Source organism: Macaca thibetana, chromosome 4, assembly GCF_024542745.1.
Source record: "Macaca thibetana thibetana isolate TM-01 chromosome 4, ASM2454274v1, whole genome shotgun sequence".
NCBI lineage: Eukaryota > Metazoa > Chordata > Mammalia > Primates > Cercopithecidae > Macaca > Macaca thibetana.
In genome coordinates this window covers 86,815,028-86,828,448 of record NC_065581.1, presented here as the reverse complement: position 1 = coordinate 86,828,448, position 13,421 = coordinate 86,815,028, and the positions used below count along the sequence as shown (strand labels likewise).

Below are 13,421 nucleotides of genomic sequence, written 5' to 3'. Positions count from 1 at the left end.
GGGTGACAGAGTGAGACTCTATCTCAAAAAAAAAAAAAAAAAAAAAAAAAAATTTGGGTGTGGTAGCAGGTTCCTGTAGTCCTAGCTACTCAGGAAGATTGCTTGGGCCCAGGGGTTCAAGGTTACATTGAGCTATGATTGCACCAGTACACTCTAGCCTGGGTGAGAGAGTAAGACCCTGTTTCTAAAATATATACATATTTTTATATCAGACAGGTAATATACTGAGGTCATAACATGGTTTGAGGGAGGCACATATTACACATGTGTGTGAAAACCCAATCATCATGCTGATGAACTACAAAAGGATCAAAGATACTATTTTTTTTAGCGCAAAATTTCAAACATACACAAAAGTAGAAAGAAGAGTACAATAGGCCGGGCGTGGTGGCTTACCTCTGTAATCCCAGCACTTTGGGATGTTGAGGGGGGTGGATTACCTGAGGTCAGGAGTTTGAGACAAGCCTGGCCAACATGGTGAAACCCTGTCTCTAGTGAAAATACAAAAGAAAAAATTAGCTGGGTGTGGTGGTGCATGCCTGTAGTCCCAGCTACCCAGGAGGTTGAGGCAGGAGAATAGCTTGAACCCAGGAGGTGGAGGTTGCAGTGAGCTGAGATTGTGTCACTGCACTCCAGTGTGGGTGACAAAGCAAGACTCCGTCTCAAAAAAAAAAAAAAAAGAGTACGATAAACTCCTATTACCCAATATCTGGTTTCAATAATTACTAATACACTGTCAACCTTATTTCATCTATACTACACATGCTCTATTCCTTCCTTATTATCATTATTTTTCTTTTATTATTTTGAGACAGAATCTCGTTCTGTTGCCCAGGCTGGAGTACAATGGCGGGATCTCAACTCACTGCCACCTCCGCCTCCCAGGTTCAAGTGATTCTTCTGCCTCAGTCTCCCGCGTAGCTGGGATTACAGGCGCTTGCCACCACGCCTGGGTAATTTTTGTACTTTGTTTTGTTTTGTTTTTTGAGACAGAGTCTCACTCTGTTGCCCAGGTGGGAGTGCAGTGGCACGTTCTCGGCTCACTGCAACCTCTGTCTCCCGGGTTGGAGTGATTCTCCTGCCTCAGCCTCCCAAATAGCTGGGACTACAGGCATGTGCCAACACGCCTGGCTAATTTTTGTATTTTTAGTAGAGATGGAGTTTCACCATGTTGGCCAGGCTGGTCTCGAACTCCTGACCCTGTGATCCACCTACCTCAGCCTCCCAAAGTGCTGGATTACAGGCGTAAGCCACTGTGGCTGGCCCAGTCTTAGATTTTTATTACCCCCAAATTTTGCCTTCTGGCTGTTTACATTGTCTTCTCTTCCAATCCCAAACCCAGGCAACCACTAATCTGATCTATTAATTTAACCATCCTAGAGCTGTTCATCTTACTGCTGCTGCCCAGATGAAAGTTCTGGGATTTCCCTTAAACACTTAAAAGAAAAATAATCCTGTGGATTAAGATTACGATCCACAAGATTATTTTACTTTTTCTTTCTGTGCTAAATCTCTTATTTCCTGGATCCCATGTCATCTTCTTTCTTGGTTTTACCCTCCTTTTTCAGGGGGCACCTCTTTAAACACATTCCTGAGAATAGTTGCCAGGGTGCATTATCACTACATAACTTTTTCTTTTTGTCTTTTTCTTCTTTTTGAGACAGAGTTTGCCCAGGCTGGAGTGCACCGGCACATTTTCCATTCACTGCAACCTCCACCTCCCAGGTTCAAGCTATTCTCCTGCCTCAGCCTCCTGAGTAGCTGGGATTACAGGTGCCCGCCACCACGCCTGGCTAATTTTTTACTTTTTAGTACAGATGAGGTTTCACCATGTTGGCCAGGCTGGTCTCAGACTCCCGACCTCAGGTGATCTGCCTGCCTTGGCCTCCCAAAGTGTTGGAATTACAGGTGTGAGCCGCGGCGCCTGGCCACCCCCCACTTTTTTTTTTTTTTTTTTTAAGATGGTCTTTTGCTCTTGTTGCCTAGGCTGGAATGCAATGACACGATCTCGGCTCACCATAACCTCCGCCTCCCGGGTTCAAGCGATTCTCCTACTTCAGCCTCCCCAGTAGCTGGCATTACAGGCATGCACCACCACACCCGGCTAATTTTCTATTTTTAGTAGAGATGGGTTTCTCCATGTTGGTCAGGTTGGTCTCGAACTACTAATCTCAGGTGATCTGCCCGCCTTGGCCTCCCAAAGTGCTGGGATTACAGGCGTGAGCCAAGGCACCCAGCCCTAATTTTTGTGTTTTTAGTAGAGATGGGGTTTCACCATGTTGGTCAGGCTGATCTCCAACTCCGTATCTTGTGATCTGCCTGCCTCGCCTAGTGCTGTGATTACAGGCATGAGACACTGCGCCCAGCCCACAAGTGCACTTTTAATGTTATGGACGCTATTTTTTTATGACTTCCAGAATATTCTATAACTTAGACCCCATAGTTTAATATTCCCAATTGAACATTTTCTTCCAATATCTGTATTAAGAAATCTGCAAGGGGTATCTTTGTCACACTTATGTGAGGATTTCCGTAGGCTAGAGTCCTACAAGGGGAATTGCTGGGGCAGAATGTTAACTAGTTAGGTATGAGCAGAGCAGCAGAGCGCTCCCCACCCCACATACACCAGGACTACTGGGCGACAATCAGATGATGGTCAGGCGGTTCTTAACTGTTTCTCTAACGTTCACCGGCGCCAGCGAAAGGCAGTCTTCTAATAGAAAACACCTGAAACTGATCAGTAGCTTCCCAATAAGATCTCAGGAGTCGGGAGAAGCAGTGCAAGTTCCCGAAAGTATGCCAACATATAAAACCTCAAGTCAAGAGGTCAAGCTGCGCACTTGATTTCTCAAGGCGCCTGCTTGGCCGTCTTCCAAGGTGTACTTTCCTCCTTTTCTTTCCGTCCTGTTCTAAAGCTTTTTGATAAACTTTTACTTCTACTCTGAAGCTTGCCTAGGTCTCTCATTCTGCCTCATGCCCTTCGTGGAATTCTTCTGAGGAGGCAAGAACTACGGTTACTGCTGACCCCTACCTATGCACGGGGTAACTGCCACCGCTAAGAAGGGTAGAATCAGCTTTTCTTTTCTTTTTTCGGGACAGAAAAGTCTGCTCTGTCGCGCGGCTGGAGTGCAGTTGCACGATCTCGGCTTACTGTAACCTCCGCCTCCCGGGTTCAAGCGATTCTCCTGCCTCAGCCTCCCGAGTAGCTGGGACTACAGGCGCGCGCCACCACGCCCGGCTAATTTTTGTATTTTTAGTAGAGAAGGGGGTTTCACCATGTTGCCCAGGCTGGTCTCGAACTGCTAACCTCAAATGATCTGCCCGCCTCGGCCTCCCAAAGTGCTGGGATAAAGACATGCGCCACCGCGCCCGGCTGAGAATCAGCATTTCTCTCACATCTGATCTTTCCGTGTGTTCAGGCAGAAGGAAGGCACGGTGGGCTGAGAATCACACGCCCCCTCTCTTTCCTCCCGGGCCTAACGCACTCTTCTCTCTGTCCCGCCACGTGCTGAGTTCGCGAGCCCCCATCACTCATGCATTCAAACCGACTAGATTTTTGCTTCCATTTCCCTCCCGGAAAAGGCGGGACAGCGAAGACCGGAGTTTCCGCCGCTGAGAGGCCGAGGCGGGGAAGGCGCCGCGTAGTCGTCCCGAGCTGATGACGTCAAACGCCGTGTGCTCACCCACGTGTGGTGCAGCTCTCCCGGTGTCCGCGCTGGAGCGGAGGACGCCTTTCCTGGGGGCGTAGTTGGTGGGGCGTAGTTGGTGGCTGCTCGGGCACTGGGACCTCGGCGGCTTGGGGACGCTGGCCGCGAAGTAGGGAGCGCAGGTGGCCACTCCGGGTGAGGGCCGTGGGTCATGGAGCACTTCTTGCTGGAGGTGGCAGCCGCGCCGCTGCGGTTAATCGCAGCCAAGAACGAGAAGAGCCGCAGTGAGTTGGGCAGGTTCTTGGCCAAGCAGGTAAGACGTGAAGGGAGAGGGAAAGCGCCGGACCGACTGGGTCGCCCCACTAGTAAGCTTCCTGCGCTCCCCTGCCGAGACTTGCCGCTTTAAGGGGAGAGTGATGCGGCCTCCGGTCAAGCTGGCTCCCACCTCTGGGCTGGCGCAGGTCGTGGAGGTTTCCGAGCGTGTTTGAGGCGATTGGAAGGAGTCTTTTGTTTTTATCTGGAAGAGCCTTCCAGTACTCTTCCCATCGCCTCTCACCCCTATGCATGCGCTTTGGCTGCTTGTGGCCGAGGTGGCCTTCCGAAAGGAATGTGGTTTTTCTGAAATTGAGGTTGCGTTTCTGCCGTTTTGACAAGTGTACGTATTACCTAAGTGTGCGTAGTCCAGCCACTCCTGTTAGTTTGGGTGAACCACTGACAAATATTGATTGCATTCCTGCTGTGCGTAAGGAACGGTGTGGCGCTGTGAGAAAGTGGATAAATTCGTTACGATGTCTGCCATAAGGGAAATTTGCATCTATTTTTGGAGACAGTTCGTAAACACTTAAAACAGCTGAAGGACAAACCAAGACAGCGAATACTAACTGTAACTGTACGAATTATGAGGTTAACTAGAGTTTTCTGGGAAATGGGTCTTCGGGCTTTTAAGAACCTTCTCATTGACTCCTACCTGAGTTGAAGACTCTTTTTTTTTTTTTTTTTTTTTGAGACAGAGTCTCGCTCTGTTGCCAGGCTGGAGTGCAGTGGCGCGATCTCGGCTCACTGCACCCTCCGCACCCCGGGTTCAAGCGATTCTCCTGCCTCAGCCTCCAGAGTAGCTGGGACCACAGGTGCCCGCCACCACACCCGGCTAATTTTTGTATTTTCGGTAGAGACAGGGTTTCACCATGTTGGCCAGGGTGGTCTCGATCTTTTGACCTCGTGATCCGCCCGCCTCGGCCTCCCAAAGTGCTGGGATTACAGGCGTGAGCCACAGAACAGGTGTGTGTGGGCCCAGGTACTTGGGTCCCAGGTGTAGCTAATTAATTTTTTTTTTTTTTTGGAGACAGAGTCCCGCTCTGTCGTCCTGAGTGGAGTGCAATGGCCCACCATCTCAGCTCACTGCAACCTCCACCTCCCGGGTTCAAGCGATTCTTCTGTCTCAGCCTCCCGAGCAGCTGGGATTACAAGCGTGCGCCACCATGCCTGGCTAATATTTTGCATTTTTAGTAGAGATAGGGTTTCACTGTGTGGGTCAGGCTGGTGTCAAACTCCTGACCTCAGATGATCCACCCGCCTCAGCCTCCCAAAGTGCTGGGATTACAGGCGCGAGCCGCGGTGCCCTTCCCTGAAGTATTTTTTTGATGTATCTCCAGCCCAATTATTCTGGGGAGTGGGGCCAATTTTGCTCCCAGGGACAAATCTGGAGACCTTTATGGTTATCACAACTGTTCATTATGGGGGCGCTACTAGCATCTAGTGCATCAAGGCCAGGGATGCCGCCAAGCATTCTGTTATGTATGGGACAACTCCCTACAACAGAGTTATCCATGGTAAATGGCAGTGGTGCAAAATTGAGAAATAAATCCTGCCCCAGCCTGGTTGTTTAGTCTCTGCTCAGGGCTTGCTATTTCAGCAACACTAAGCTGCCTGCAGTGACTGCAGGTTGTTACCCTCTACTGTTGTTGACTGGAGTCACCTCCCATTGTTAACTTCTGTTGTTATTTATTGTCTCGGTCATTCCTTGCCATTACTTGCCTCATTGACTTTGCATTTCCTTTCCTTAGAAGGCTGCATCTCTCTTCTGTGCCCTGCTCAGTTAACTTGTTTGTTCTGGAAGACTGCTTTTGAAATGGTTTTCCCCAGGAAGACTTTTCTGACTTTACCCTTTCCTCTTCCTCTTAACCTTTGTTTCAACTAACTGATTATCAGTAGTTGATTGAGAGTATGTCCAGAGAAGGGGACTGTGTAGCTGTAGTGTCCAATACAGTGTCTGATATGCAGTAGGCAGTAAATGTTTATTGAACAGATTAATGTACTCACAAACTGTGATACTTTTGTCGATGGAAAGTGTCAAACTCTAAAATATTTTAAGAGATTTATTCTGAGCTAAGTGTGAGTGACCATGGCTCATGACGCAGCCCCAGGAGATCCCGAGAACATACACCCAAGGTGATCGGGCTACCGCTTGGTTTTATACATTTTAGGGAGACCTAAGACATCAATCAGTACATGTAAGACGTACATTGGTTTGGTCTGGAAAGCTGGGACAACTCGAAGGGTGAGAGGGGCGGTCTTCCAAGTCACAGGTGGATTCAAAGATTTGCTGACTGGCAATTGGTTGAGAGTTTATTTAAATCCCTGGAATCAATAGAATGGAGTGTCTGGGTTAAGATAGGGGTGTGGAGGCCAGGCGCAGTGGCTCACACCTGTAATCCCAGCACTTTGGAAGACCGAGGTAGGTGGGTCACAAGGTCAGGAGATCGAGATCATCCTGGCTAACATGGTGAAACCCCGTCTCTACTAAAAATATAAAAAATTAGCCGGGCATGGTGGTGGGTGCCTGTAGTCCCAGCTACTCCGGTGGCTGAGGCAGGAGAATGGCGGGAACCTGGGAGGCAGAGCTTGCAGTGAGCCCAGATTGTACCACTGCACTCCAGCTCGGGCGACAGAGTGAGACTATCTGGGGGGGGGGGAAGATAGAGGTGTGGAGACCAAGGTTCATATTATGCAAATGAAGCCTCCAGGTAACAGGTTTCAGAGAGAATAGATTGCAAATGTTTCTTTTAAAATTTTTTTATTATTATTTTTTAAAGTGATAGGATCTTCCTCTGTTGTCCAGGCTGGTCTGGAACTCCTGGGCTCAAGTGATCCACCTACCTCAGCCTCCCAAAGTGCTGGGATTATAAGCCTAGCCTGTAAATGTTTTTTTTTTTTTTCCCCGAAATGTAGTCTCCTTCCCCCCCACCCCCAGACGGAGACGGAGTCTTGCTCTGACACCTAGGCTGGACTGTAGTGACGCAATCGCGACTCACTGCAACCTCTGCCTCCTGGGTTCAAGCAGTTCTCCTGCCTCAGCCTCCCGAGTAGCTGGGATTACAGGTGCCTGCCACCGCACCTGACTAATTTTTGTATTTTTAGTAGAGACGGGGTTTCACCATGTTAGCCAGGCTGGTCTTGAACTCCTGACCTCAGATGATCCACCCGCCTTGGCCTCACAAAGTGCTGGGATTACGGGCGTGAGCCACTGTGCCCAGCCACAAAACAGTCTTTATTATGAGAAAGCAGTGTTATCTAGTTTTTATTATAAGAAAGCAATGCTCTCTGGTTTCTTTCTAATAAAATGACCAAGCAGGTTTCTTAAATAATTTACAAAGGGCAGGAATTGCTCTTGAACGGGGCTACCCCTCCTGGCACACCCACAGTGCTCTGCCTTGAGCATATGAATAGGTACCTGTGAGCCCAGAGTTTAAGCCTGGAACTATCTCCTGTGCCTTCCTCCAGAGCCCTGGTAGGGAAAGCAGGGCTGAGAGTGGTGTTCCCAAGAGCCTTGGCACTGGAAACACAGTGGGCGAATAACTTTGTGGATGACTCCCCAAAAACCAAGTACATGGGTACACAGTTCAGAGCTCTCAAACATCTGATGCCGGCTCTTCACATTGTAGATGAAGCAAATACCAGGCTCAAGGTCAAGTATATGATGAATTTCTAAGCCCAAGAGTCCCCTTGGGGGACTCCCCACCTCTGCAAGGTCTCCTCAAGACACTCTCAGGCTGTGGCAGGCAGTCACTGATGGGTCCAGATGTGGCTGCAACAGGGGGGCTCTGGGCCCCTTGCTACTCAGGTCTTTTTTAGCAGCGGCCCAGGGGTACTGATGACTCCTGGGAGCTTCCACCAGGAAGCTCATGGGGAAGCACCGACATTCTTGGGTATGAAGCTTTGGTGGTCAGACAGGGCTTGTTTCCTGCAAGGCACTTCCTCAATCATGAATGAGAGTGTCATTTCACCACTCTGTTCCGCCATAATGGCTTCATCCAGCTCTTGGGACAGCTTCTGGAGATGCCGAATTCCTGCCCCCCATAGCCTCTAGGTCACTATCATACTCGCTAGGAGAGCAGAGGAGCTCTGTCGAGGAGCAGGGGCTCTGGAAGGCAGCCTCCTGCTTCCACTGCCATAGAGGGTGGGCACGTGAGCCTGTCCAGGTAGAGAGGTGGTGATGCACGGGGGGTCTGTGGCTGAGTGGTCAGGGGCAGCTCTGGACAGCCGAATACTCTTCTGGCTCAGGCTGCAAGTTGGGGAGCCACTGCCCTCCCTTTTTAAACCTTTTTTTCCTCCTCCTGGCCTTTACCTGGGTCTCCACCAGCCACTTGGTGCTACTTTGGCAGGACTTGTGGATTCTCTGTGACATGGCTGGGTGCTCTTAGCTGAGCGAGCTGCAGCCTGGAGTCTCTTGCTGCCCTGACTCTGGTTTCTAGGGGTTTCCAGGAGGTGCCTGTTGAGGTTGACAGCTCTTCGGGACAGCTTCCTTTGGAACTGTTTGCACAGAGAACCCAGGGCCCTGGCGGAGATCTCCTGATGACTGGCCATAGGCTGCAGCTCCTTGCCGGCCAGCAGCTGCCCCTGGTGCTGGAGAGATCTCCAGCGCATGGAGGCCCTCGCATCCTGCCACGAGAAGCCATCTGTCTGGCTAAGAGTCTTCTCTGCCCACTAGACCTCAACACTCCCAATGTCTGCCTGAAGCCGAGTACTGTAAATGTTTTTTGTTTTTTTTTTTTTGAGATAGAGTCTCGCTCTGTCGCCCAGGCTGGAGTGCAGTGGCCGGATGTCAGCTCACTGCAAGCTCCGCCTCCCGGGTTCACGCCATTCTCCTGCCTCAGCCTCCCGAGTAGCTGGGACTACAGGCGCCCGCCACCTCGCCTGGCTAGTTTTTTGTATTTTTTAGTAGAGACGGGGTTTCACGGGGTTAGCCAGGATGGTCTCGATCTCCTGACCTTGTGATCCGCCCGTCTCGGCCTCCCAAAGTGCTGGAATTACAGGCTTGAGCCACCGCGCCCGGCTGAGTACTGTAAATGTTAAATGTTTCGTGTAAGACTTAAAGAGACAGCTTTTCAGGGCCATTTCAAAATATGTCAAAGCTGTATATTTTGGGCCAGACATGGTGGCTCATGCCTGTTATCACAGCACTGTTGGAGGCTGAGGGAGGAGAATTGTTTGAACCCAGGAGTTTGAGAGCAGCTTGGGCAACATAGTAGAGAAACTCTGTCTCTACCCCCCCCCCCGAAAAAAAGGAGGGGGAATTAAAATACTCCTGAAATAGTTCTTTCAGGGTTTGCTCTCTGTCATATTGGTATCTTAATTGCTACAAGTCTGTTTTGTCAGTCCTAAGGTCTCGGTTTTAATGTTAATGCTGGTCAGCTGTGCCAGAATTCCAAAAGGAAGAGAGTATTATGAGGCGTGTCTGACCGACCATTCCCAGCGTGGTGTGAACTAGTGTTTCAGGTTTACTTTAGAACACTCTTGGCTGAGAGGAGAAGGATTCACCTTCATTCAGTTGGTTGGGGGGCTTATAATTTTATTTTTGGTTTACACTTTCTTTTTTATTTTTTAAGACAGGGTCTGGAGAGCAGTGGCCTTGACATCCTAGGTTCAACTGATCATCTTACTTCAGGACCTTCCCCATCCCCTCCAGTAGCTGGAACTATAAGCATGCCACTGCGTCTGGCTAATTTTTTTTTTTTTTTTTTTTTTTTTGAGAGTCTCACTCTGTCGCCCAGCCTAGAGTACAGTGGCCGGATCTCAGCTCACTGCAAGCTCCGCCTCCTGGGTTTACGCCATTCTCCTGCCTCAGCCTCCTGAGTAGCTGGGACTACAGGCGCCTGCCACCTCGCCCGGCTAGTTTTTTGTATTTTTTAGTAGAGACAGGGTTTCACCATATTAGCCAGGATGGTCTCGATCTCCTGACCTCGTGATCCACCTGTCTCAGCCTCCCAAAGTGCTGGGATTACAGGCTTGAGCCACCGCGCCCGGCCCAATTTTTTTTTTTTTAATCTTAGGTAGAAACAAAGTCTTGCGGTGTTGCCCAGGCTGTTCTCAAACTCCTAGGCTCAAGCAGTCCTCTCACCTTGGCCACCCAAAATGCTGGGATTACAGGCATACTTACTTATTTTTGGCAGAACATACCTTTAACTTTCAGTGTTTTAAGCAAATGATGACAGTGGTGATGCTTTAATGCGTCCCCTGTCCGAGACAGGGTCTTCCTTTATGGCCCGGGCTAGAGTACGGTGATGCAATCATAGCTCACTTTAGCCTTGACCTCCTGGGCTCAAATGGTCTTCCCACCTCAGCCTTCTGAGTAGCTGGGACAACAGGTGCACAATACCATGCCTGGCTAATTTCCTTTTTTTTTTTTTTTTTTTGAGACAGAGTCTTGCTGTATCACCCAGGCTGGAGTGCCATGGTGTGATCTTGGCTCACTTCAACCTCCGCCTCCTGGGTTCAAGCAATTCTTCTGCCTCAGCCTCTCAAGTAGCTGGGATTACAGGCACCTGGCACCATGTCCGGCTAATTTTTTGTATTTTTAGTAGAGATGGGGTTTTGCCATGTTGGCCAGGCTGTTTTCGAACTCCTGACCTCATGTGATCCTCCCGCCTCTGCCTCCCGAAGTGCTGGGATTACAGGCATGAGCCACTGCGCCCAGCTTTGCCTGGCTAATTTCTAAAAAAATTTTGTGGCCAGGCACAGTGGCTCACACCTGTATCAGACTTTGGGAGGCCAAGGTGGGCAGGTCACCTGAGGTTGGTAGTTCGAGACCAGCCTGACCAACATGGAGAAACCCCTTCTCTACTAAAGATACAAAATTAGCCAGGCGTGGTGGCGCATGCTGTAATCCCAGCTACTGGGGTGGCTGAGGCAGGAGAATCTCTTGAACCCAGGAGGCAGAGGTTGTGGTGAGCCGAGATTGCGCCATTGCACTCCAGCCGGGGCAGCAACAATGAAACTCCGTCTCAAAAAAAAAAAAAATTTTAGTAGAGATGGGGAGTCTCACTATGTTGCCCAGGCTGGTCTTGAACTCCTGGGCCCAAGCCATGCTCCCACCTTGGCCTACCAAAGTGTTGGGATTGCAGGTGTGAGCCACTGCACCCAGCCTAATTGCTTAGGTTTTATAGAGTAGTTTAGGAATTGTTTCTCTTTAGCTGAAAATACACATTTCAGCTGATACATGTAATTATAAATAATAACACTGAGGTAGAAAAACCTGCCTTATCCTTTTAATTAACTGCTTTGAGAAGGGCTAACTGATCAGTTAGCAGTTGAATATGACAATATAGTAGTTTCATTACTCAAAACAGTAAAAAGCTCAATAAGTTAAGCATACAGACATACAAATATGAAGAGTGCTTTTTTCCTCTTCTATTTTTGTTGGCTAGTTGTTGGGGAATTGATGAATTTTGTTATATCTGAGGAACGAAATTGTTTGGTATTTTTGGTGGGAAGAGAAGAGCTGAGCCACCTTAAAAATGTTTTTTCTTGGCCAGGCATGGTGGCTGAGCTCAGACAGTCCACCTGCCTCGGCCTCCCAAAGTGCTAGGATTACAGGCATAAGTAACCACACCCGACCGATAAAAATGTTTTTTCTTGGCTGGGCGCGGTGGCTCACGCCTGTAACCCCAGCACTTTGAGAGGCCACGGTGGGTGAGTCACGGGGTCAGGAGTTCGAGACCAGCCTGGCCAACATAGTGAAACCCCGTCTCTCTGAAAATACAAAAATTAGCTGGGCGTGGTGGTGCATGCCTGTAATCCCAGCTACTCAGGAGGCTGAGGCAGGAGAATTGCTTGAAGCCGGGAGGTGGAGGTTGCAGTGAGCTGAGATCAGGCCACTGCACTCCAGCCTAGGCAACAGAGTAAGACTCCATCTCAGAAAAAAAAAAAAAAAATTTCTTGTATTTGTTAAGTAATCAGTATTCTTCAGCTTTCCTCATACTTGCTTGTATCCCAGCCACCTAAATAAAACCAATTTAAGCTTCACAGAATATTAACGGAAGTGAGAAAATACAGAGGTGTAGCCAGAAGGAATGCAGTCCTTTCCCTTTTCCAGTGGGTCCCAGTCTCCCAAGGAGAAAGGCAGGATTTCCTAAGAATGTTTTGGGAGTAATCACAGGTTTAAGAAGTAAATCCTGGCTGGTCGCAATGGCTCACACCTATAATCGCAGCACTTTAGGAGGCCAAGGTGGGCGGATCACGAGGTCAAGATACTGAGACCATCCTGGCCAACATGGTGAAATCCCATCTCTACTAAAAATACAAAAATTAGCTGGGCATGGTGGCACACTCCTGTAGCCCAAGCTACTTGGGAGACTGAGGTAGGAGAATCGGTTGAACCTGGGAGGGAGGCGGAGGTTGTAGTGAACCGACATCGTACCACTGCGCTCCAGCCTGGCTACAGAGTGAGACTCTATCTCAAAAAAAAAAAAAAAAAAAAAAAAAAGTAAATCCTTTAGCATTCATTGTTCTGTTTTTATTTCCTACAATAGCAAGCCAGCTGACATGGTCACAGATGCTTTGACTAGCAAGGCCCCTGGGCTTACAGAAGGAGAAAGCTGATTATGTAGTTTTCCTATAACCCCCACCCATCCCCCAGATACTCACAGGTATCCTAGCCTAGCTGGTCCCTTTTCTTGCAGGCCTGGCATTTACCCTTTCACGGGTTTTAGCACAACATTTATTATTTTTTTGAAACTGCATTAACTAGTAGTATTCATGCAGAATACTTGGAAAATTCAGGAAAGCACCACCAGTGTTGTGGGTTAAATTGTGTCTGCTGAAAATATATGTAGAAGTCCTAGCCTGTAATACCTGAATATGACCCTATTTGGAAATGAGGTCTTTGCAGATGTAATAAAGTCAAGATGAGATAATTAGATAGGGCCTTAATCCAATATGACTGTTTCTCTTTCGCCCAGGCTAGAGTGCAGTGGGGCAATTGTGGCTCATTGCATCCTCCGCCTCTTTGGTTCTAGTGATTCTCCTGCCTCAGCAGCTGGGATTACAGGCGTGTGCCACCATGCGCAGCTAATTTTTGTATTTTTAGTAGAGATGGGGTTTCACTATATTGGCCAGGCTGGTCTCGAACTCCTGACCTCAAGTGATCTACCCACCTCAGCCTCCTAGAGTGCTGGAATTACAGCCATGAGCCACCATGTCCAGCCCAATATGACTGTTCTTATAAAAGGAGAGAAAGACATAAAGGGAAGATGGCCATATGGCGATGACAGAAACACATATTGGAGTAATAAAGCTGCAAGACAAGGAACAGCAGGGATTGATGATGACAACCAGAAGCTAGGAAGAGGCAAGGAGGGATTCTCCCCTATAGGTTTCAAAGGAATGTGGCCTTGCTGACACCCTGATCTTGGACTTCCAGACTTTAGAATTGTGAGACAATAGATTTGTATGTTTTTAATTTGTTTTTTGTTTTGTTTTGTTTTGAGACAAAGTGAG

The 13,421-nt window shown here is 48.7% G+C and overlaps 1 protein-coding gene, 1 non-coding gene and 1 pseudogene across 3 annotated transcripts in view; 1 reads left to right on the top strand and 2 right to left on the bottom strand.

Moving 5' to 3' along the window:
* Positions 1 to 206: 206 nt before the first annotated feature.
* LOC126954088 (small nucleolar RNA U13) lies at positions 207 to 310 on the bottom strand. Its single transcript, XR_007725534.1, has one exon. It is a non-coding gene; the product is annotated as a small nucleolar RNA U13 (small nucleolar RNA).
* Positions 311 to 3,660: 3,350 nt separating this feature from the next.
* The window catches only part of MDN1 (midasin AAA ATPase 1), a 186,687-nt gene continuing 176,926 nt past the window's right edge, over positions 3,661 to 13,421 (top strand). For both annotated transcript variants that reach the window (XM_050789524.1, XM_050789523.1), the window contains exon 1: positions 3,661 to 3,960. In XM_050789524.1, coding sequence (XP_050645481.1) covers positions 3,859 to 3,960 — 102 coding nt within the window. In that variant the 5' untranslated portion in view covers positions 3,661 to 3,858. The remainder of the gene's footprint in view (positions 3,961 to 13,421) is intronic.
* LOC126953840 (protein PIMREG-like) lies at positions 7,827 to 8,570 on the bottom strand (annotated as a pseudogene).